Raw genomic sequence first — 25,891 nt, forward strand, 5'->3', positions numbered from 1 at the left:
TGGTAATACAGATCAACCCTGATACATTGAGGGGGAAGACAGAACAAAGGTGTGAATACCAGGAGCGGGGTCACTGAGGCCATCTTGGAGGCTGACTTCCACAGCCTGACCTTTGACTCAATCAAAGTATGGCACAATTTTAATTGAATCCTTTATTGTCCTGTAAGGTCATAGCATAACTGATTTTATGTAGAACAGGTAGTTCTCATTTCCTAATTAGTTGCTTTGCTCTTTCTCTTCCACATTGAGTACAGTATCCACAGTTATTCCTATGTCCTCCAGTGTCCAGCTTCCATCCACTTCCAGAGGCCTCCTGGGAAAGGAGGTAGAAAGGCTGTATAACGATGAGTGGTAACCAGTTTTCATCATCCAATCAAGTAAGACCTAAAAGATAAAAACCTTAGTTACTACCAAATACTTGTACACACTTGCGTCCCTCTCCATGATCTTTTACAGTTCCTTCATTAAATCGTGGCCTTGGAAGTAACGAAACAGCTTCCACAACTTTCAGAAGAACTTCTCAGAGTTCAAAGGAATGGAGAAGCTCATAACCTCTGATACCTTTTGTTTCAGAGGAGGCCCAGGACACCTGGCACCTGGAGACAGCAGAAGCATTTAAAAAGTTTGAATACCCCACCCATAATGAAGTGGAAAGATTATTCAATAAATAGGTTAAGAATAAAAGATTAATAATTCTATTATGAAAACATTCTGCATCCCACTTTGAAATGTGGCGTCTGGGGTCTTAAATGCTAACAAGCAACCATCTAAGATGCAATCAATTGGTCTCAACCCACCTGGAGCAAAGGAGAATGAAGAACACCAAGGTCACACGATAACTATGAGCCCAAGAGACAGAAAGGGCCACCTGAACCAGAGACCTACATCATCCTGAGACCAGAAGAACTAGTTGGTGCCCGGCCACAATCGATGACTGCCCTGACAGGGAGCACAGCAGAGGACCCCTGAGGGAGCAGGAGATCAGTGGGATGCAGACCCCAAATTCTCATAAAAAGACCAGACTTAATGGTCTGACTGAGACTAGAGGAATCCCGGCCTTCATGGTCCCCAAACCTTCTGTTGGCACAGGACAGGAACCATCCCCGAAGACAACTCATCAGACATGAAAGGGACTGGACAGTGGGTAGGAGAGAGATGCTGATGAAGGGTGAGCTAATTATATCAAGTGGTCACTTGAGACTGTGTTGGCATCTCCTGTCTGGAGGGGGGATGGGAGGATAGAGAGAGTTGGAAGCTGGAAAAACTGTCATGAAAGGAGAGACTGGAAGGGTTGACTCATTAGGGGGAGAGCAAGTGGGAGTACAGAGTAAGGTGTATATAAACTTATATGTGACAGTCTGACTTGATTTGTAAACATTCACTTGAAGCTCAATAAAGTTAATATAAAAAAAAAGAATAAAAGATTAGCATTTGGGAAGAAAAATGATTTAGATCAAAATCTAACCCAGGAGTACACATCAGAATCACTCAGGATCTTTGTTAAAACGGGCATGTCCAGGCCTTCCCTGTAATTTTATAATAGTTCCTGTCATGAAGATTCCCACGGCAATGATCAAAATGTCTGTGTACTCTTGCCTAAAAACAATGCTTGCCTCAAAACAGATTTTAAAAGATGGTGTGTTGCTTTAGGAAAAAATGGTGGATGGCAGAATGTTCCCAGGGGAAGATTCAGTACCAAATATAGGCCATCCTGACTTCTACTGCTAGCCACCGGCCAGGGACCTACTAATATTCCATGTAATAAATGTACACCTATGTCATAATTCTTAAAACTCTGTAGTTTTCCAATATATTGATATGTCTTAACTAATCCTACATAAACAGACTTTTTTAACATTTGTCTTAGTTGTATAGGATAAACTGTCAAGTGAAATTACTGGGTCAAATGACAGAAATATTTTTAAGTATTTTAAAAATATATACTGCGAAATTCTCCCATAGGAACAGTAGCTCAGTTTACATCCACCATCAAACTCATGAGAATCCCTGTTTTTCCCACACACTTGCCAAAACTGGATATTATTCTTTTTAATCTTCGACATTCTGACAGGTGAAAAAATGGTGTCTCATTTTAACTTGCACTTCTTTGATTCTAAGTGAGGCCAAACGTTTTTTTCACATTTTTATTTGTTACTTGTTTTTCTTCTTTGGAAAACCCTACACATGTTTTCACGTGCTATTCTATGGAAAGGTTTACCTTTTACTTGATTTATATAAACTCCCTATAAAAACTGGCACTGTTACACATAGACAGTACAGACATTTTTTCCAAGTTTATCCTTTAGCTTGATGGTTTTTTCTTAATTATTTTATTTTGCATTCCTGTCATAGGGAGTTAAGTACAACAATCACGACTGAAAATTGTTTACGTTTATATACATAATTATGTTTAAATGCACTTAAAAATTGAAATACACTGAAGTGTTATTGGCTTCAGTGTTACACTGCAGACAGATCTAATTTTTATTTGTCTATTTTTCTGTTTTCCAAATTGTTACAAAGAAAAAAATCTATTTGGACCAAAGGAAACAAGCTCCTTGAGAATGATCTAAAAATTACATAGAAGCAGTGGAATTTAGGTTAATAATCCATTAGGGAACAATGGAAACAAAGTTAGTGCTGAAGACTTCTCCTAAGGGTTTGAAAAAAGCATCTTGGCCATGGAGCTGTGAAAATGGAATAAAACCAAAACAAAAAAAAAAGGGCAAGGAAAAACTGAACAAAATTATAATGCAGATTACAATACAGTTCAGAAAGGCCCAGCACACCTGGTCATCCGGATTTCTGCAACATACATATATGCCTTTCTCCTCATCTGGTAACGTATCAGACGTCCCACTGTACCTGAATTAGCTCCTGTCGGATCTACCAAAAAATATTTCTTAGGTTATTCATTTCCTCACCTGCGAACTGCAGGACTTAAAAAACCTTCTCCTCAGGACACGGCCACTTAGACACCGGAGAGCAACAGTAACTACCTAAGGAATAAAAATATTCAAAAAGGAATTTCAATCCATTACTCTGTTATTCAAATTACTACTATTAAATAACTAAACCCATTGCTGTCAAGTCAGCTGCAACTCAAGGTGACCCCGTGTGTTTCAGGTAGAACTGTGCCCCATAAGGTTTTCAAGGCGGTGATGTTTCAGAAGCAGATCACCAGGCCTGTCTTCCGAGGTGTCTCTGGGTGCGTTTGAACCACCAACCTTTCAGCTAGTAGTTGAGCGCTTAATTCTTTGCTCCTCCCAGGGATAACTTCTATTAACCTATTACGGTCAAGTCAATTCCGACTCACAGCAACCCTACAGGACAGAGTAAAAATATCTCATAGGGTTTCCAAGGAGCGCCTGATGGATTCGAACTGCTGACCTTTTGGCTAACAGCCAAACTATTAACCACTACACCACCAGGGCTCCACTCCTATTAAACGTGTAATTACAAAAGTTCACGTGAGCTTCTGTAACAACTTTAGCTCTGAGAGTAGACCAACATGAAAACCTAGATAAAATTCACTCTAAACGTGGAAATAATTCTGCAAAAAGCTAAAAAAAAAGTTTCCTACTTATTTAGGAAATAAGTTACAGAGCCTTCCAAAGAGGACATCACAGACTAAATGCTTCTGTCTGCCCAGATAATACCCAGATTGGAGCTGGGCTTCTAAATGGACCTACCAAACCCAGAAGGTCCAGTGCCAGCTCAGATCCTAGACAAGAAAACACTAGATTGGAAGGAAACGACAGGTTACCCTTCCAGTCTCCTAGGCTGTGCGCCAGTCCCACGTCATTCCCCAGAGGAGAGCACTAGGCCAGAGTTTGCCCTGATGCTAGGAGCTCTGAGAGCCCCCTCCTTGCAGCAGCTCCTGCTTTATCTACTTTACGTAGTGAAATTCTCCATAACCCTTCCTTTGCTAAGATGATCCAACATCTAAAAAAAGCCAGAAAACTGCTAATCTATTAAAGAACAATATAAAGACAGAGATGATGGACGAAGATGATGGACAAGTAATTTATTCTGATGCTTAGGGCTAGCATTATCTCTACCTGTCCTGGTGTGGGTCCTGGGAGTTATGTGGGTGTCATATTACATATAAATGCTGGTTTTGGGGCAGCAGCCCCCTCTCAGGAAAACCATGCTCGAACGAAAGTACTTCCACACACATAGTTAAGGTATTTGAGTAACACCTGAATAAATGTTATTTGGCAGTTCAGCTTTACTGTTACTGCTTCTACTAAAGAAGTTTTATACTAAAATGAAGAAATCACAGATTAAAAGCCAATTTTACTTATTTTTGGAAACAATAAAATTTAATTTTACCCACCCACTGCGTCGAGTTGATTCCGACTAATAGCGACCCTACAGGACAGAGTAGAACTGCCCCATAGTTTCCAAGGAGCGCCTGGTGGATTCAAACTGCAGATGCTTTTGGTTAGCAGCCGTAGCACCTAACCACTACACCACCAGGGTTTCCAGGACTACCCAGCAATTCCACTTGTAGGTCTATGCCCAGGAGACTTGAGAGCAGTGACGCGAACCAACAACATGTACACCAAAGTTCACTGCAGCACAGCTCACGATGGCCCAAAGGTGGAAACAACTGAAATGTCCATTAACAAATGAATGGATAAACAAAATATGGTATGTACATACAATGGGACATTACTCAGCTATAAAGAGAAAGGAAATTCTAATGCATGCCTCAACATGGATGAACCTTGAAAACATCATGCTGAGCAAAATCATTCGCAAAAGGACAAATACTGTATGATCTCACTTAGGTGAAATAAGCAAATACACAGAAACCAAAAATTATTAATGGTTACCAGGGCTGGAAGGGAGGAGGATGGGGGGAAGAGGGTTTGTTTAGGGACAGGGCGTTTATGTTAATGTTGGTGGAATAATCTGGAAAAGAATAGGGAGAATGGCCGTACAGCCTGAAGAATGTAATCCATGTCACTGAACTACACATGTAAAAACTGCTGAATTGTGTTTTCACCACAATAATTAAAAAAAAAAGGTAAAACAGTAACAGATAGTCAATATTTACTGTGAATTCTGGACTACCATGAGTTATTTCCTTCCGTCATTTTAAAAATCTGTGTTAGTATTTTAGAACTCTATGGATTACAGTAATACTAAATACATAATAGGCAGTGAATAATCACGGTGTATTGCTGAAGTAAGAATGGCATTATTTGTTTTTCAGGTCATTAGTTTCCCCATCCATTAGTGTGTTCCTAAACCCAAGCAGACTCCCCTATAGCGGGAATTTTGTCATATGGCTCATCATGTGCCTCAAAGCCAGGAAAAGTTCATAGAGAGCACCCCCTGAGCTACACTAAATTACTCCTGTATTATAACATGACAGCCATGGTAACCAGAGCTTGAAGAGACACGAGGATGGAGAAGACTTAGTACGGACGTGTCACAGGCGTGAATTTGTCACATACAGCAAGGGCTGAATTAAAGGTCTTTAAAGAAAACAACTGTGTTCCTCCTGGGGGTTCTGTATCCGGATTGCACATTTCATTGTCCTCATTTTTGTATGGCTTTCAGGTTTTCCTCAGACTTCCAAAGTACAAAGGTTAAATGTTGCAAATGTGTTGACAAAAATGAGACCCTCTCAACTGCTATTATGGCTACATGAAAAATTATTTTCACAGAGAGTATAAGAGTTGTTGAGTGCCATGAGATGGAAAACCACGAGGGCTTTGGGACTTTCCTTCTGCATTCGCTGCCTAAATGACTTACGTGCTCCTGTCCCTTAGTGGCCTCTCTTTAACTCCGCTGGGCAACGGCAAGGAGGCAGCCCAGCCCCCTACGCAGCAACCACCTCTTAAATTAAAACCTCTATAACATAGCTGCTCTCTTTATTTTCTCTTTTTTAAGGGGAGACCTACCATTTGAAGTCATCTGCTGATTTCAATTCTGTGTAAGTTACTCATTTGCTGACCTGAAGTTTTGGAAAAGCCCACGTACCCTATTTCTGTCTGATGCTGTGGGTGGGCTCTAAAAACAAACTCAGCAGACAGCAGCTTCCAAAACAGGACTCAAACCAAGGAGTCTCATCTGATACTGATTTAAAACAAGACTTAACTTCAGTGGAGACACAAAAGCACATACCCCATCATTTTTCTCTACATCCAACTTTGTTGTTAGTTGCTGTCGAGTCAATTCTAACTCATGGAAACCCCGTGTGTGCAAAGCAGAACTGCTCCATAGGGTTTTCAAGGCTGTGATCTTTCAGAAGCAGATCGCCAGGCCTGTCTGCCTAGGTGCTTCTGAGTAGGTTTGAACTGTCAACCTTTCAGCTATTAGTCAAGCAATTAACAGTTTGGACTCCAAGGGACTCCAAGCCCAACTTCAGGCACGACATATTTACTTGCTCTTAAACAAGGAAAAAAACAAGCTTACTTCTTCAGCTGCTTCAGGAGGTTCTTCAGGTAACTCAAGAACCTAAGGAAAATAAGTACTGGTAACAAGAATGTCAACATCTTCAAAACAGAAAAAGTAATCTATGGGAGGAATTCCTTTTAATACAGAGTTTAGACACATTTAAACTTGAAAGAATCTATCTCTTAAATGCATGCATCTACAGAACAAGAATGAGAGCTAAATTAGTAAATGTCTTTGGGTAAGCAACCTTGTGTTAATAACAGATCATAAAAATGGGATTTGGGATAAGAGTACCAATCTATACACGGTTAAAGAATTTTGTTTTTATGGAGTTCCCAGATAACATACACATAAAAACCAGAACCACATACACATAGGTACTACTAAAAGCAACAGAAGGTAAATATTAACATGAAATACATTCAGTAAGACCCCACATTATTTAAGCTCATGCATACATACATTTTAACACGAGTGCATTTAACTGTCCTCACTGGCCCTTTTAGGAAAGAACAAGTTAGCAACCATTCACTCTGGTTCCTTTCAGCATTTACTCATGTTTCCCTATTTCTGTTAATCTGTTAAGTAAAAGAATGTTCAGCCCAATAATCCATGGCCATTGAGTTGAGTCCAACTCATAGCGACCCTATAGGACAGAATAGAACTGCCCCATAGAGTTTCCAAAGAGCACCTGGTGGATTCGAACTGCCGACCTTCTGGTTGGCAGCCATAGCACTTAACCAAATGAAGATAACACCTCCTCCGATCCAGGACAATCTAACTGAAGATGGAAGATCAGAAGTATGAAGCTGTAGAGCCTGAGGCAAGGGTTACCCACTGCTGTTAAGTCGTAGTAACCCTATAAAAAAATTTTTTTTTTTTTTTTTTTAGCTCTCATTAAAACACTTGTTATCAACCATTTTACCTCCAGGGACCCTTTTTATTTTTTAATACCACAGGTTCCATGTTTCATTACATTTTATCTAACTCACTGCATTTATCAAATAATAAATCATTTGTTTCCCTTTGGTATCAAAAACATTATGACTGTCAACCAAAATTTACCACAGCATGAGACACTGTTATTAGGAAGAAACAAAAAAATCTGAACTTGTAATTAATCCCCAGGCAGTTCATTAGGTTTTTCTTTTTTCAATACTAAAAACAGTTAAACGACCCTATTCCCACCCTCAAGGACTACCATGGGACCAGGGAACCTCAGGCTGAGAAGCAATACGTTAAAAACTACTTTCATTGAATAGATGGCCTTCCAGCTTTCCCTAAGAGGCAGTAAAAACAGATTTCTTAATTTCCAACTTTTTCCAGCTCCAACTCAGAGTCAGTTTAGGGATTAAAGATCTGAAAGTAGAAAACCAGGAATAATAAAGCTGGGCACCACCCGTTACAAAGTGAATAGTTGCTATTCACTTTTCTAGAAGGGCCAGTGAAGAAAATTATGCCCTCATGTTAAAAGCAGGTTTTAGCCGCTCACTAGATATGGCTTCATAATGTCTTAAACTGCCTAATATGACTGTTTACCTCGGTAAACATTATATTTGCCATTTCTTCAAATTAATTCCTCAAAAAGAATGGAGTGTTTTCTAAACGTATTATCATTTACCTTCATAGCTTCCCTCTAAGTTTGATTCAGAACGTCAGTATTACTGCTGGACAGGGAAAGTGGTTCTTAAGGAAGCTGATTGCTTTGTACGGCGGTGAGAAGGCACCGTCTGGATTATCTTCACCAATTGACCAACCGCCCAGAGAACAATATTCCCACAGCACACGGATCCAATTCCCCAGGAGGCATTCCGTAACGGAACGAACCTTATTTTGTGGGGGCTGCTCAGCAGGTGATGAAACTTTGGTGACAGGCTCAGGCAAGTTCCGTCTCTTTGCTGCTTCTCTGTTTGCAGTTTCGAAAGATGTCTGACTTGCATTCTTAAGCAGCAAATCTTCATCACCCTGGTCAAGAAAAAGAGGCAGTGTCTAAAGAAATACACCCCATCAACTTTATTCTGTTCACAATGGTGATTTCTTTTATCCTGATGGCATTTCAGCATAAAAATATAAGTGGGTCATCATTTAAGCCCAGAAAATTAAAGCATATCTCCTTGGGAAAAAAGGCCTGGAGCTCACACTTCTATAGAAACTAACGTTACCCAGTTCTGGGGTTCCTCTGATGGATAAGAGGCTGAGTGAGCCCTGTGTATCTCTGACGCCCAAGTTTCTCAGTATGATGGAAGGAAGAGAACAACCTGAATGATATCCTTTCCTCCTTTCAGTAAAGGAAACAGGGCAGTACAAGTGATTATGCCTTAAAAGACCATGAAAACAGAACATGTATGTTGAAAAAGTATGTCTATGTACATGATCATGCAAAACTTCTGTGGCTGACAAGAACTCAAAATATAAAATACGAGTACTTTCTAACCCCAAGCTTGTGACCATTGCTTAACTTCCAGGTTTCACCCGTCATCTGATAGAAGCGCTCTTCCAGTTTTTTCAATTTCATTTCCTGGTGAGGTTTTAAAACTTTCTCTAAGTATCTGCTGACCTGTTCAAAAAATAAATTAGGGGTTGTTAGTATACACATCAATGTTTCTCAGTGTGTACATTGTCTAAGAAGTTTTAAAAAAGAACTGGCTACAAAATTGTGTTTCCACACTAATTCCATTTTGCTAAAAGGCAGCACCTTCAGCTTTTGCAATTTTATACATGTACATAATAAAAAAAGTAACAAATGTTCTATCCTTATATTTGCACGGTCATCTGCCTGTATATCCTTTAAAGTGTTTTCAGTGCAACAAAAACTTAGTAGCAGGAAGGGAGACAAAGACAAATAGGACATGGTTCCTGAAGTGTGAGTGGTTTGTTCACGGCATTATGGTTTCTCATGTTGTCAGATCCTAGAAGGCATGAACTTGTTTGGAGGAATGTTAATTGTATAGTCTGATCATGGGAAAGTAGAAAAAATAATATTTGGAATTGAAAGACATAGAATTGAGACATCTGGTTTTGAAATGATGAAGTTAAGCCACTCCTCCCTTTCTCCTCTTGAAAATCATCCCAAATCAATACAGGGAACAAAAAACAGAAACTCAGATTCCATCACTAATGACACAAAGAAACACCAACCCCAAACCACTATATCTGAACACAGGTGGAGGAGTGGTAACTGATGTAACAGAGTGGAAAAGGCTGAAACCTAAGTGCTTGCAAATGAGGACAACGATAAGAAGCAAACCAGGGTACTCCACAGACCCTGGAACAGCTCAGATCCCATGGCCGGGAGACGGAGTGAGGCACAGAGCTGAAAACAGGGAGTGGGAGCTGAGACGGGGAGACAGGCCATGCCTGGACCAACAATGAGTTTGCGGTGAATCAACAATTACAATTACACTAATTCTTTGCACCTGAGATTTTTTAGGAAAAATTAAATAAATAAATAAAAGAGCTATTAGATCCCCAGACTCGCTATCCTACCATACACAGCTAGGCATGGAAGGTTTATTCTCTGAGAAAATGAACCGGAGAGGCTCCAGATTCACAGATCCTAGGGCGAGTAGGGGGCAGGGGTACAAACAAAAACACAGAGTGAATGAAAATGTACACACTGAAAGCTAAGACTTCTCAGCCTCTTTGTCCTACTTAAGATTGCTGGCAGCTAACTATTAAGCTCCACTCAACCCCCAACCAAGAATGGTGCTGGCAGAAGTAGATATCCACCTGCAAAAGAATGAAGTTGGACCCCTACCTCACACCATATGTGGAAATCAACTCAAAATGGATGAGTGACCTAAATATAAGTGCTAACACCAAAAAACTCTACAAAGAAAAACAGGAGTAAATCCTCGTGACTTTGGATTTGGCACTAGGTTGTTTACGCAGATATGATACCAAAAGAACAAGCAATGGAGAAAAAAATAGATAAATTAGACTTCATCAAAATTAGAAACTTTTGTGCATCAAACAGTATTATCAAGAAAGTGAAAGACAACCCATGGAATGGGAGAAAAAAATTGCAAACTATATCTGATATATATATCTAGAATATATAAAGAACTCCTACACTCAACATTTCTCCAAAGAAGATAGACAAATGGCCAATAATCAAATAAGATGCTCAACATCATTAGTCACTAGGGAAATGTAAATCAAAACCATAATGAGATTAAAAAAATAATAATAACAAAATAAACAAGGGTTGGTAAGAACAGGGAAAAATTGGAACCCTCATCCACTGCTGGGGGAAATGTAAAATAGTGCAGCCACTGTGGAAAACAGTTTGACAGGTCCTCAAAAAGCTAAACGCAGGATTACTACACGACTCAGTAATTGCACACCTGTGTATATGCCCTGGTGGCACAGTGGTTAAGAGCTCAGCTGCTAACCAAAATGTCAGCAGTTCAAATTCACCAGCCGCTCCTCGGAAACCCTATGGGAAAGTTCTACTCTGTCCTATAGGGTCACTATGAGTCACAATCAACTCCACGGCAAATGAGTTTGGTTTTTTGTTGTTTTTTGGTATATACACAAAAGAACTGAAAACAGGTACTCAAACAAATACTTGGACATGAATGTTCACTGCAGCACTGTTGACAATAATGAAACAACCCAAGTGTCCATCAATGAATGAATAGATGAACAAATTGAGGTATATCCATATAATGGAGTATTATCTAGCCATAAAAAAGTAATGAAGTACTGATACATGCTACAATACAGATGAACTTCAAAAATATTATGCTAAGCGAAAGAAGCCAGACACAAAAGGTCACAAATTGTAGGATTTCATTGATAGTCAGTCCCTGGGTTATGAACATCCAACTTACATACAACCCATAGTTACGAACCAACTCCTGTAAAGCCTATGATATTAAAAATCCAAGGTACATACAATGGTTTGTAGCAACAAATGGCACTACTTTGCAACGCATCAAAACATTATTATTACTACTACTGTATTACTATGTTAAAGATGTTTTAGTGTATCTGGAAGTGTTTCTTTGATGTTTTTGTGCACGAAAACGTACACTATATACTATATAATACATAATCATATTACATACTATATACTAAGACAAACATTTGACTAACTGACATTAGACACAAGCCGTACCTAACTGTTCTGACATACATACAAATTCAACTTCAAGGCAGACTTAGGAAGGGAACTTGTTCACTGTCCACGGACTGCCTCTCTATGAAATATATCCAGAATAGGTGAATTCATAGAGACAGAAAGCAGACTGGTGGCTGCCAAGGAATGGGGGGGCAGGGGGTGACTGCATTTAATACGTTCAGGATTTTCTTCGGCAGTGATCAAAGTATCCTGGAATTATGGGTAGTGATTGCACAACACAGTGAACATACTAAACGTCACTGATTTGTATACTTTTTTAAAACGATTAATTTTATGTTATATGAATTTCACCTCAATATTAAAAAAAAAAAAAAAAATCTGGGCACACACAGAAAGCAACAGACCTGACTTGTACGTGCCCCCGACATTTTCGTGTTTTCTCTGTATACAGTCTCTAGGAAGCCTGCTTTACCTTTTCACCCTGTGCTTCCTGTTGCTTCTTTCTCACAAGTTTTTGTCTTTTCTCATTCTCCTCCTCTTCTTTATCTAAGACATCAAGACATTAAACGATTTTTTAATTCCCAAGCATCAGTTGAATGCAATTTTCTCTGAAAAAAGTCTGTAGATTTTAACATTTTGAGACAGACAAGAAGCCTTATTATAAGAGATTCTATTTTTCAAACGATGTAATGTACAATACTGATTTTTTATTCACTTGAAGAAAAGCTCACTGTATTAGGCTTTATACACATTCCTAATTGTGATTATACACCGGGTAGTTGTATGCAGGCAGGTGAAACAAGTCTAGACGTAAAATCTGCAGCAAAACCTCGGCTCTGAAGCAAAGCTTCTCTAACGTCTGTTACTAAACCCACTGTCATCCCGTCAATTCTGACTCAGAGCAACCCTACAGGAAAGGGCAGAGCCGCCCCACAGGGTTTCCAAGGAGCAACTGGTGGACTCGAACTGCCGACCTTTTGGTTAGTAGCTGAGCTCCTACCCACTGCACTACCAGGGCTCCAATAAATCAATAGTAGAGCATAATCCATAAAGCCACTGAGGGCTGACTGCTCCTAAACTTTTAATACACACTCATTTTGCAAACCATTTGATAAAATAAGGAGGATTAAAGTTTCGGATGAATTTGAAGACTTCTGTCTCAATATCTGATGACAGTAGGGAAGACAGAAAGTGTATGAGCAAGCTGATTTTTTATTCACTTGAAGAAAAGCTCGCTATATTATGATTATACATTAGGCGGAGCCCTGGGTGGCATAGTGGTTAAGAGCCTGGCTGCTAACCACAAGGTTGACAGCTCGAATTCACCAGCCACTCCTTGGAAACTCTATGGGGTAGTTCTACTCTGTCCTGTAGGGTCATTTTAAGTCGGAATCGACTCAATGGCAACAGGGTTTTTTTTTGTATACATTACATAGTTGTATTCTTCAGTGGTGATTATGTCTCAAAATTATCAACCCATAAATGCACCAAAACAACTTCTCCAACCACATAAATGTACTTCAAGTACAGAAATTGGACAAGTACGTATCTCCCTTATTTATAAAACACAGAATGCCTTGCCTAATAGTTTAATGTAAACAGCAGATAGCCTCTTGATATCAAAATATATTTAACACAAACTTTCTAAGTTACAATCCTCTCGTTGACTTTTTCATATGAATAATTTCAAGTATGAGATCAAATATTGAAAGAAGGAAAAAAATTCCTAAATCTATGATTGGGAGACCCTGAGATATCCAGAGTGTCTTTACATTTGGGTCAAATGGTGTAATCTTTTAGGATTATGATTTTATTCACAGTTAATCTGAAATGGCTATAAATATAATGTACCAAATTCACTACTGGCAAGCGCCTTTCTAATAACATGAAAACATAGGCTTAGTTTTAGGATTCATCTTGTATGGAACTAAGTACAATACAGTTTTAAAAGGCTTCTAGAACTCATGATTTTTTTTTTTAATTGTGCTTTAAGTGAAAGTTTACAAATCAAGTCAGTCTCTCATACAAAAACTTAAACACACCTTGCTATGTACTCCTAGCTGCTCTCCGCCTAATGAGACAGCACACTCCTCCTCTCCACCCTGTATTCCCTGTGCCCATTCAACCTACTCCTGTCCCCCTCTGCCCTGTCATCTCCCCTCCAGACAGGAGCTGCCCACATAGTCTCATGTGTTTGCTTGAGCCAAGAAGCCCACTCCTCACCAGTATCATTTTCTATCTTATAGTCCAGTCCAATCCCGGTCTGAAGAGTTGGCTTTGGGAGTGGCAGAACTCACAAATTTTTGCTTATCAAAACAAAAAACATCTGAGTTTCTGTTAAAGCTGATGAAAAATTTAGAAATGGACACTAGTGATGGTTGCAAATCATGATTAATGTAACAATGTCACTGAGTTGTGCATGTAAAAATTGTTGAAATGGAAAATGTTTTGTTATATATATTTTCTTACCACACATACACACAAAAATCACAATTATGAAGCCCTAACGAACAAACAGATAACAGTATGAATCAGTTCTCCTAAGGAAATGTTCCTACTCTTTGAGCCAGTAATTCCACATCTAAGACGTTTCTTAGAAATTATATTAAAGTTAGGACCAATCGAAATATTCATCCAGGGTAGGAAAAATGGTTCGGTGAATCGTAACAATCTGCAGTCATTAAGAAACATCTTGTAGAAAATGATACAATATAGGAAAGTGACTTGGAATATTGAAAAGAGGAAAAATCTGGTTATGAAACAACCCCAGGCTTGCAAAATAAAAAGGCCTGGAAGAATACTTCAATCAAAATCAAAATTTAAAAAACACAAAAATAAAAACAAGCATGATTTTCTAAAATTAAGAATACTTAACTATACAGAAGAGATAGGTACCTCAATAAAACTTCTAAAATGGAATGAAAAATAAACAGGTAACAGCCCTTAGAGATTCATGGTAGGTACATTCACCATTTGTAGAATATAACCTGTAGGTGCCAAACAGCCATTAAACTGCACAGACAATCCAATTTAAAAATTAATGAATTTACAATGTACCAATTTAGAAAATGCATACATAAGGAAAATGAATAATTTCTCACAAAAATGTTCGGATTTATAATTCATTCAAAATAATTATGAACTAAAGTTGTAATGATGATCCCACCTTGAAATTACACATCACAAATAATGGTGAAATTGGGAGAGTGCTGACACATTCAGGGCTTTGAAACCAATGTCACGAAACACGCCGTGTATAAATTACTAAATGGGAAACTGATTTACTCTATAAACTTTCACCTTAATAATAAAATGTTCAAAAAAATAATGATAAAATGGTTCTTAGTGTACAAATTCCTAGAATAAACAAAGAAATTTAAGTGTAAAAGGGTACCAGAAAGAATACACTCACCTTTCAGATAAACTCGGGAACATTTAAATGAGTTAAGCCATGAGGTAGTCACAGAAATGATTAAAGAAAGAAGAGCAAGCAGTAAGAAAATCCGGCCACACAGCAAAATGAGATCTTTAATTCCTTATAAAAGAAAAAAAAATTACAATTAATAAAAAAAACACTTCTCTTGATACTAGTAATGAATGATACATACTAGAAAAGCACCCTAAAAGTTATTTTATGCAACTGCCTTATGATTTTTTCATATAATATTCCTTGTGTGATAAAATTCATCATAGTTGTCACTATCAGGGCAAGTTTTCAGAAACTAAAATCTCCACTACACGTAAACTGCTTCCGTTTTAGGAATATAGGTATAATGGGAGGGACTGGCTACCTTGTAAATATTATGACTGTCAATAAGTAATAAATTCTGGTTTCCCTTCTACCCAGAAAAGGCGATAAAATTACCCAGATTAAAATTAAATCAGTAAAAATGTGCAAAGTACCTACTCTGTGTAACAGAATTTGCTAAGTGGTGGGGTAGAGGAGATAAACAGTTGAGGGAAAAATTGGCTCCCACCCTCCAGAAGTTTTTAGTTTTGTTTTTTAATTGTAAAAAGTTTCATGGTAGAGGCACAGAGAACCCTCTGTGCTACCAGGGTAACCCTGGTGGCATAGTGGTTAAGTGCTATGGCTGCCAACCAAAGGGTCGGCAGTTCGAATCCACCAGGCGCTCCTTGGAAACTCTATGGGGCAGTTCTACTCTGTCCTATAGGGTCGCTATGAGTCGGAATTGACTCGATGGCAGTGGGTTTGGGTTTGGTTCTGGGTTAATCTTTACAGAAGCAGAACACCAGTTCTCCCACAGAGCCACCAGATGGGTTCAAACCACCAACCTTTAGGTTAGCAGCCCAGAGCTTAACCGCTGCACCACCAGGGTTCCTTTCTCCTTGACTAGTAACTCAAATACTAGCGCAAAGTAGGAGACTCTAGATGAGCAGAGGAGGTGGAGGGGTGATGTAAAGGTAACAGACCAGGTGAATTTTGGAACAGGTGAATATGGCACAGTGGTTAAGCAACGTACTGCTAACCAGGTCAACAGTTCGAATCCACCAGCCGCACCTTGGAAACGCTATGGGGCAGCTCTACACTGTCCTGTAGGATCACTATGAGTAGGAATCGACTCCACAGCAATGGGTTTGGTTTTTGTTTTTATCTCATTTTGATAAAGATATCGTTAGATTCCAATATAGCTTGAGTGTGTAGGAGGTTCCTGGAGGGCCTTTTGTAGATTTTTTTCAAAAGCATTTTAATTTCCTATTTAAAGCAACATTTCTGGGCTCCTGACTCCTGTGAGATGAGGAGCGAAGGTGAAGAGAGGAAATATAAAAAGCTAAGTTTCATCACGGTCTCTAACCTTAGAACTTTGTTTAATAAGACAGACAAGTACACTGCTCACTAATATGTCCAAAACAACTCCTAATTCTCCATATGCCTACAGTACTGTTTTCCCCTTATTAATGGCATTACCAACTACCTAGGGTTGTTCAACCCCACATGTGGGAGTCATCTTTGAATCCATCAAAAAGTCCTGTTGATTCTACTTCCTAAATTTATTTCAAATCTATCCACATTTCATTTCTTGTTATCATCCCAGAGCCCCTGGGTGATGCAAACAGTTAACGTGCTTGACTACTAACTGAAAGGTTGGAGATTGGAGTCCACCCAGAGGCACTTCAAAGAAAAGCCTGGCAACCTACCTCGGAAAAATCAGCCATTAAAAACTGTTTGGAGCACAGTTCTACTCTGACACACATATGGGGTCACCGTGAGTAGGACTCGGCTCCACGGCAACTGGTTCCTTGGTTGGTTATCAGCCTAGCCCAGGCCATCCTCATGTCTTATCTCCTTGAAACACCTAATTTGCCTCACTGCTTCCACCATAGTCTCCTTTCAAAACACTGCCCACACAGAATCCAGGGTCACTTTATTAAAACCTTACGGGAGTCAATTAATTTCCTTTTATCTCAGTTCTCTTAACAGTAAAATAAGGATTATAACATTACCCACCCCTAATAGTTGTGGTGCAGATTAAATGAGATAGTAAGTCATGACTAAGCACTTAGTGTCTGACTATTTATAGGGGCTTAATAAATATTATCTTGAGCCACTCTCCCCGTTACTCTTCTTGATCCAGCCACGTGGCTTCATCCTTTCCTCCAACACGTCACAATTTCTTTTACCCTTAATATTCTTCCCCTGGTTTTCCATAGGGGTGGCTCCTTACCACCAGTCAAATCTCAGTTTAAGGATTAATTTCTCAGGTGTTCCAAGTACAACCTTAAATTGGGCTCCTATATTTTATCATATCATCCTGTTAATTTCCTTTAACAGTACTCATCACAATTTTTGCCTCTGTACCTCCACCACCAGAGCCCTGGTGGCGCAGTAGTTAAGAGCTTGGCTTCTAACCAAAAGGTCCGCAGTTCGAATCCACCAGCTGCTCCTTGGAAACTATGGGGCGGTTCTACTCTCTCCTATAGGGTCGCTGTGAGTCCGAATAGATTCGACGGCAAAGGGTTTTACCTCCGGTATACGCAAACCTTCAGCAGAGCTTAGAACATGTGCCCCGGGCACCTAACGAACGAAGTGCCTAACCTAGAGTGGGCATTCGCCTATGAACACGGCTAATTCAAAAAACCAAACCCGCTGCGGTCTAGTCATTCCAACTCATAGCTACCCTATAGGACAGAGTAGTACTGCCCCACAGTTTCCAAGGAGGATTCGAACTGTCGACCTTTTGGTTAGCAGCCGTGGCTCGTAAGCACTGCGACACGAAGGGTCCATGAATATTTCTAACACTGGAGGAATATTTCAACGACAACGTCAGAGACCAGCCGCCGCGGAGAACTTGGGTGCCCTCCCCGCCAGACAGCACCGGAAGAGGGTGGTGGGCGCGGTGCAGTCTGGGAATCGTAGTCTAGGCCGCTCAGGCAAACGGTAAGCCTACGTGACTTACACAGTTAAATTACCGAGGCGTGAGAGCCCGGGGAAAAAAATCAACACTTACCTAGATCCGGAATCCCACGCCGGAGCTCCAGACATAAGACGGGAATAGCGAAGAGAAGGAAAAGACCAACGACCCCACGGGAAGCCATTGCGGTAGGAGCCCGCTTCCGGCCGGAAAACCCGCCCCTCTGGTTGGCCGGGCCCTCGAGGGTGCGATGGAGCTCCTCCTGAGGGGAGTTTTGGGAGTTAGACCCTAAACGGTCATTGGTGGAACTGAGATAAGCCCCTCTGTTTTTGAATTCATTGTCTGAAACCTTACTTCCGAAGTAAAAGTCACCTCCCCTCGTCACATGACGTCCAAGGGAGGCTGGGCCTCACGGGCGCCAGGCCGCCTGGTCAAGTTGTGTGAGGGCAAACCGCGGCCTCGGCGGTGGCCTCAAGTAAAACGAACTTGAAAGTGTACGAGCAGTTGAAGCCGTAAGGAGGCAGCCCAGCCTTGTGGCCGAAGGAGTGATGGTGGGCTTTGGGGTCCAGGCAGCTAAGCACTTTCTCAAACGGTTCCTGCGGGAGGACAACGCAAAAGTGGGGACTGGCACCAAATACCTGCCCCCACACAGATCCGGGAGACCCGCTCCCCTTTGTTTTGCTAGCTTGGGTTCTTATGAATGGCCTAACCTTGGCCTCAGAGTTCATCTATGACCTCATTGCACCCTGTGACTCATCTCTGCAGCTCTTGTCACCCTGCAACCCAGCTAAGCTACGGAGATCCTACTTTAAAATTCCCGTTTCTGACCCAACTACCAATCCAGTTTAGTTCAGCTAACACTTATTGAGCACCACAATTTGCCACGTACGGTGGAACTCACGGAAATTCAAATATAAGTAAGTTACTGAATTTGTCCTCAAGAAATTGATTTTAGTGGGAAAGATAGCCGTATAAAACAGGTACAGTTCAGTGCCTGAGTGCTATGATAGGGATATACGGAGTGGGACTGACCCTCGGGGAAACCCTGGTGGTGTAAGAGCTACGGCTGCGGACCAAAAGGTTGGCAGTTCAAATCCACCAGGCGCTCCTTGGAAACCCTATGGGGCAGTTCTACTGTGTCCGTTATCACTCGAAAGCAATGGGTTTGGTTTGGGTTTGGGTACTGACCCTTGGAAGCCCTGGTGGCATAGTGGTTAAGAGCTACCGCGGTTAATCAAAACGTCAGCCGTTGGAATCCACCACCTGCTCCTTGGAAACTCTATGGGGCAGTTCCACTGTTCTATGGGGTCACTATGAGTCCGACTGAACAGCAAGGAGCTTTTTTTTTTTTTTTAAACGGGTTTACCGACCCTCACCCTGAGGGTTTGAAGAAGGCTCTTCTGAAGGAATTCATGCCTAAATTTTGTCATAAAAGCTAGGAATTTTGTGGGGTTAAGGATTTGGAGGGATGCGGGAGAAGAGGAAGAGGAGAAGAAAGCAGGATTTCAAGTTTAGGAAACCGAAGAACTACAAATAGTTGAGCCCTGATGGTGCAGTGGGCTAAGTGTTCTGCTGCAATCAAAAGGTCGGCAGTGGGAACCCACCAGCCTCTACTTGGAAACCCAACGGGCAATGAGGCAGAACCAACTCCACAGCGATGAGTGGTTTTTTATTTATTTATTTATTTTGGTATCAGCGGTTAAAATATTGCTGTAGTTTAAAGCGTAAATGGTTGAAGCTAGGGCCATGGAGGGCTTTGCTTTGTATGTAGCTGAGAACTTTATCCTGGAAGTGAAGGTGCAAAATATGAACGCACAATCTCAAGATCAATAAGAGTGAGGTGATATAAGTTGCAGTGTGTCATGATATACCAGTTAAATAATGACCGTAGCCCACTATACAGAGGCTTTCAGAAGTTCCCATTTACTCTTTGCATGTACCTGGGGTCCATTATGTATTAGGAGAGGAAAGAAAGTTCTGAAGTTCTTGCCACCTTCGTTTTGATATGATTTCCCCCTTTAGGTATTTTTTTCCTTCCCTGGCTTTCTGATTTAATAAGAATTTAATTACTTATATTTTAAAACTGTGGTAAAATAAATATAAAGCTTGTCATTTAAGTGTACAATTCGGTTGCATTGATTATATTGACAGTGTTGCACAACCATCACCACTATTTGTTTCCAAAACATTTTCATCACATGTTCTAGGTTAAAAACATCACAAAGTTTAGTAAAGCAAAAAGAAAGTTTTATTTGGCATATATTCAAAAGGGCAAAAGTGGGAAGCAGACAACCATGCTGCCGGAGCTAATATCTGCCCGAGTCCAAGGAGTATTACAGAATAAGCAAAAGTGGGAAAATGGACAAGCATGCTGCCACAGCCATGTCTGCCAGAGTCTGAGAAATGTTACAGTCATCAGTGTATATTAACATTACAAACGGGCAAAACCTTTGAAAGCTTCACCTTTTCATAGGTTGGTTAAAAACTGTTAAGTCAATGATTCTACATTTTGAATTGGCTTTTTTAACTATCATTGGTACAGGTTTCAGTAACACAGTCAGGAGGGTCTTCATTGGTCTAACAAATCTTACTATGCTAATAAAAAAGGTAAGAGTGGAAAGTATGTGGGTCATTTGTGCTGCTTTATTAGTTTACATGAAAGAGTCCCTAAAAGATGTTTTTCAAGATTGTTCTATTGTCTTTACACCTCAGAGCCCAGTTATTGTGTCCCTGTAAGTCAAGCTCCAGCTGGGACACATTCTAGGACAAAGAATAATGGCTCCAATATTATCTCCTAAGCCCTTCCCCCCTTTTGATCAGAGATTGGAAATAACACATCTATGATCAATACCTGGACTTAGTCGGGCTCCTAGGTGGTGGCCATGGCAGGCTCTTAAAACTCACAGTGCTGGTTTTCCATCAGATAACATCTAGTTCTTCACCAGTATCTTAAATAATGTTCCCATCAATCACATTGCCAAAATGAGCAGACTCAATGTCCATCGACATTTTAGCATGAAGCCTTCTTTTGCCTTTTAAGTGTATAAGACATTAGAAGATAAGTTTTATTATGCCTAATACTATCAGGATGCAGACTGAGCGTATTACTATTCCTTGCAATAGTGATCTAGCCCATGTGTTATTTCCGATTGTAACCAACCAAATAAAGCTGGTGTTAGTAAGGGTATTACAGGGTGTAACCAAGTAGCTTTTGGTCTAATTCTGTGTATATCCTGTTCTACTTTTTCTGTGTTATTTATCCAAATGCAACAAGAAGTATTTGCTACAGCACAGAGTATACCTTCTTGGCCTAATAAAAAAATCTAAGGCTGTTCTGTTATCTCATGTCACCTTGGCTTAATGAGGTCAGGTATTGCTGTCTTATTTCCATCCCACTAGCAACTTTGCTATTTGTCCCATAGTGATTGACAAATTTTGTAAAGATTTTTCCAATACAACTATACCGTAAACAGGAATTAAATCTCTTAAAAATGACCAACCCCACCCTGAGTGTTGAACCAATGGCCTTTCTTCTGACTTTCATTTTACAATGTGTAACAAATTAACATTACCTTTCCAGTATTTACTAGCATCATTACTATGAATATCTAAAGGTAATCCTAAAGCTCCCAAAGTGCATTGCCCATGTATTTTGCCAGGAATCTAAAGAAGAGATTGCCCACGAAAATTCACTATGAGTTGGAAACGGATCATCTAAACTAGTATAGTTGGATCCACCACACAAAAACATAAGGAACACACAAAATCTGTCTAGGAAAAGTGAAGGTATAGAAAAACTTAACATGTGACAACCAAGCTTCCATTAGAGGATTAATGATTAGCAAGATAATACAGAGTGGACCTCTCTTGTTGGAGGTCTTTAAAACCTCCTGAGTGTTCTTCCTGAGATCGAGCTGCCCCTCCCTGCTTTGCCTATTAGCAGTCATGGGTCACTTTCTCAGAAGCAGGAGTGGAACCTGAGCCAAAATGGAGTCTGAGCCATGAGGTTGATCTCTTCTGAGAACCTGGTTTCCTTAAGATACGTATTTTCTTAAATATAGTAAGGGGGTAACAGTTTGACTACAAACATTAAACAGGTATTTCATACATTGTCTTGAAGATTAATTAAACTAATGACCGATTTATCTTAAACATAGCTCTCAGTCCAGTCTGCTCTTTGGAGTCATTTTCACAAAACAGACTGAATTCTTCAAATAAGCACAACACCCAGAGCAAAACAGTCTTACAAGTTTATCTGGACCATTGTTTGACTCAAAAGTGGCTTCAGGAACCCATTTTTTTTTCCTCGAAGCTCAAGGTTCAAAAGGACACCCAAAGGCAATAGCCTGTGTGGATTACCCTAACCTCCATGAAACCCAGAAATCTGGATTCCGGGAGAATTAAAATTCTTCCATCATTCCTTCCTTTGGATCATAATCTTGTTATAGAATCTTTGATCAAAAATGCTCAATAAATAGTAATTGGGCACCATATAGGTTTTCAGATCCCAGGCGAACCAGGAGGTAGAATAGAAACACTAGCAATAATATTAGGCCAATTGTCTGACATAACCAATGATACCATGACCCTAAGGTCTTTGAACAAAGGAAACCTCACGAGGTGTTAGTTTATACGTAAGCAGCATCGGTGACTGCTTTTTACGTGCCTCAACAGCAACTACGTTCTGCAAAACGTCAGATTGGGTATTTATGTTAATACACAACAACGCTTATCTATTAAGGCACCAACTTCTCTGAGAAACTAACAGGAAATCTAATGCTATTCTATTTTGTAAAATCATAGCTGAATTTCAGACACTTATCTGGTTATGATATTTACAACCTTGCTAAGTTTACCAACCCCCCCAAAAAAAAAACCCATTGCCGTCAAGTTGATTCCAACTCAGTGACCGTATAGGACAGAGTAGAACTCCCGCATACAGTTTCCAAGGAGTGCCTGGTGGATTTGAACTGCCAACCTTTTGGTTAGCAGACATAGCTCTTAACCACTATGCAGCCAGGGTTTCCAGGTTTACCAACAGGAAGTTCTAATTCAAGAGTTAAAATATCTAAACCCATTAGTTGGATAATTTAGGAGAAAGGAAAATGGTTTCTTATATCCAGAAAGTAGAACTTCAAAACATCAGCAATATTCCCATATAAAACCTGTAGTACCCTTTACTCAGTCTTAAGTAGTTAATTTCTGTTCTATGTGATTTGGGGCCAGCTGCAGTGTGTGAACCCAGGAATCTTATTCTAAGGAGAGACGAAACTTTTGCCTTTGGGGCAGACTACACAAAGGATAAATTAACCCTTCAACCCTGTAATAAAAGAAAATTTTGTTATTTTAACAGTGAGAAGCCCAATTCTTTGTTTTACATACTATTTAACATTAAAGCTTCTAAAAATCTCATAAATTAAACCATTAAACTTCAGTCAGATAAAACTTTTGACTGTATCAAATAAATTTATTTTTAATAAACCTCTTAAAGCTGTTGATTTTGTTGCTTCTCTCTTATAGTACATTCCTTTAAATGGCAAAAATGAACACAGTCATTAGCAGATGTATATATGTATGTATCCTTTCTCTGTGGCATAAAATGCAAAAGTGTATAAGCTTAAATTATGATGAATATCTATTAACTCAATATCAGTAAGTTACCTAAAAGGTCTTGGAAATTATTTTAAGCCTGTATACCATAAAACTTTTGAAATAAAGTTTTTAAATATTCTAAGTTTTCATTCAATTTAATACTAGTTCCCATATTTTTCCAATCTAATTTTACCCCTTAAAGATTTATCACCTGGCTTTGGAAATCACAAAGATTCTGCTCAACCTACCAATTCATTGGTATGGATATAACCTTAAGTCTGTGACTAGGAGTGGAAACATTTTTCCAGGTCATTTCAGATGTCTCCTTGTGATTCCTAGTTTTTTTTTTTTTAAAGATCCCCTACAGCAGAGAGAACTTGTTTACAGTTCTTTTATGATTGGGGTCCACCCAATTTCTGATAACTGTTTGAAGAAACCATGTGTCTTAGTTACTTTAACCCAAATACCACACTTGGGTGGATTTAAAGAACGAAAATTTATTTTCTCAGTTTCTAGAGGCTAAAAGTCCAAAACAGGGTCTCGGCGATCCTTCCTTGTTAGTAGCCCCTCAGGTATTCCTTGGTTCCTTAGCCTGTAGACAGTTCTCACGTGGCGTGTTTCCTATGTGTGTGTCTGTACCTATACTCTCTTTTATATAACTCAGAACATAGATTTGAACTCATCTACAAAAGAAAAACCCTATTTCTAAACAGGATCACATTTACAGGCGCAGGGGCCAGGATCTCAACACACATTTTTAGCGGACACTGTTCAATCCACACTGGAGCCCTGATGGTGCACAGTGGTTAAGAGCTTGCCTGTTAACCAAAAGGTCGGCAGTTTGAATCCACCAGCTGCTCCTTGGAAACCCTATGGGGCAGTTCTACTCTGTCCTATAAGGTTGCTGTGATTCAGAATCAACTCCACAGCAAAGGGTTCAGTTTTTGTTTTTTTATTCAATCCACGGAGCCCTGGTGACACGGTGGTTAAGAGCTATGGCTGCTAACCAAAAGGTAGGCAGTTAGAATCCATCAGCTACTCCTTGGAAACCCTATGGAACTAGTTCCACTCTGTCCTATAGGGTCTTTATGAGTTGAAATCGACTCAACGGCAATGGGTTTGGTTTTTTTGGTATTATTCAATTCACAACACCATAGTATATTGACCAGTAGAATATTATACAGAAAATAAGATTATCTCTATGTTTTCATATGGAACAATCTCCAAGAAATAATGTAAAAAGGAAGCAAGTGGGAAGGAAAGGGCTAACTCAGCAGACCTGAGTTGTTTAAATCCTGTACACTCCAAAGAAAGGCCTATCTATCTACAAGACTGGCCCTTGGCCAGCTCCTGGGAGATAACCTCTGAGCCCTTGATATTTTGCCGGATGATAATGCTTTTGTATGCTTACGGCCTTGGGCTACACTGAAGTTATCTCATACTTATGGTGAATGTTTTTGAATGCCTGAGAATTTTGACCCGAATAAATATATCCTAACAATGTGATTTATTGTGAATGCCTGTTTTTGATCTGGGGAGTGAAGATGAAGTCTAAGTAGCTGAGGTCACTCCCATGGGTCCTGCATGATTATGCGACTGACCCCAATAAAAACCATGGAGACTCAAGTGAGCTTCCCTGGTTAGCAACACTTCACAGGTGTTTTAATAAATCATATCACTGCTGGGAGAATAAGGCACATCCCCATGTGATTCCATTTGGAAAAGACACCTGGAAGCTTGTGCCCAGTTTCTTCTGGACACCACCCACGTGCTTTTTCCCTTACTGGATTTTGATCTATATCCTTCTGTTGTAATAAACCATAATCATAAATATAATAGCTTCTGAATTTTGTAAGTCCTTTTAGTGAGTTATTAAGTCTGTAAATGGTCTTGGGGACCCTCTGACTCAACAAGTTTAGAATAGTGTCTATGCTTTGCTACTGTCCTGTACGTGTGTGTGTGGAGAATATATATTTGTATTATATCTGAAAAAAGAAACACCAGAAAAATACACACACGAATAAAAGTAGTTACCTAAATGAAGGAGGGAGGCATGGGAGATATGAAGCAAAAATGGAAGTGAAACTTCTTAATGTGTAAAATTTTATAGTTTTTTAATTGTACTTTAGATGAAGATTTATAGAGCACGTTAGTTTCTCATTAAACAATTAAGACACATATTGTTTTGTGACACTGGTTGCCAACTCCACAACCTGTCAACACTCTTCCCCTTTTGACCTCGGGTTCCCCATTACTAGCTTTCCTGTCCCCTCCTGCTTCCTCATCCTTGCCCCAAAGCTGATGCACCCACTTAGTTTCATTTTGTTTTATGGGCCTGTCTAATCTTTGGCTGAAGGGTGAACTTCAGGAGTGACTTCAGTACTGAATTAAAAGGGAGTCCAGGGGCCATACTATTGAGGTTTCTTCA

General features: G+C 39.8%; 1 protein-coding gene across 2 annotated transcripts; it reads right to left on the bottom strand.

The window, feature by feature from the left end:
- Nucleotides 1-112: 112 nt before the first annotated feature.
- On the bottom strand, nt 113-18,243 carry UBXN8 (UBX domain protein 8). 2 transcript variants are annotated; one of them, XM_049866751.1, is made up of 8 exons: nt 17,968-18,243; nt 14,913-15,035; nt 11,973-12,046; nt 8,849-8,971; nt 8,242-8,379; nt 6,433-6,474; nt 2,925-2,999; nt 113-384 (listed from the first exon to the last, which is right to left on the bottom strand). In XM_049866751.1, exons 1-8 carry the CDS (start codon nt 18,053-18,055, stop codon nt 217-219), a joined length of 831 nt encoding a protein of 276 aa, XP_049722708.1. In that variant the 5' UTR covers nt 18,056-18,243; the 3' UTR covers nt 113-216. The 2 variants fall into 2 exon arrangements, with proteins under 2 accessions (XP_049722708.1, XP_049722709.1); XM_049866752.1 differs by lacking the exon at nt 6,433-6,474.
- Between the last annotated feature and the right edge of the window lie 7,648 nt (nt 18,244-25,891).

Source organism: Elephas maximus, chromosome 22, assembly GCF_024166365.1.
Source record: "Elephas maximus indicus isolate mEleMax1 chromosome 22, mEleMax1 primary haplotype, whole genome shotgun sequence".
NCBI classification, from domain to species: Eukaryota; Metazoa; Chordata; class Mammalia; order Proboscidea; family Elephantidae; genus Elephas; species Elephas maximus.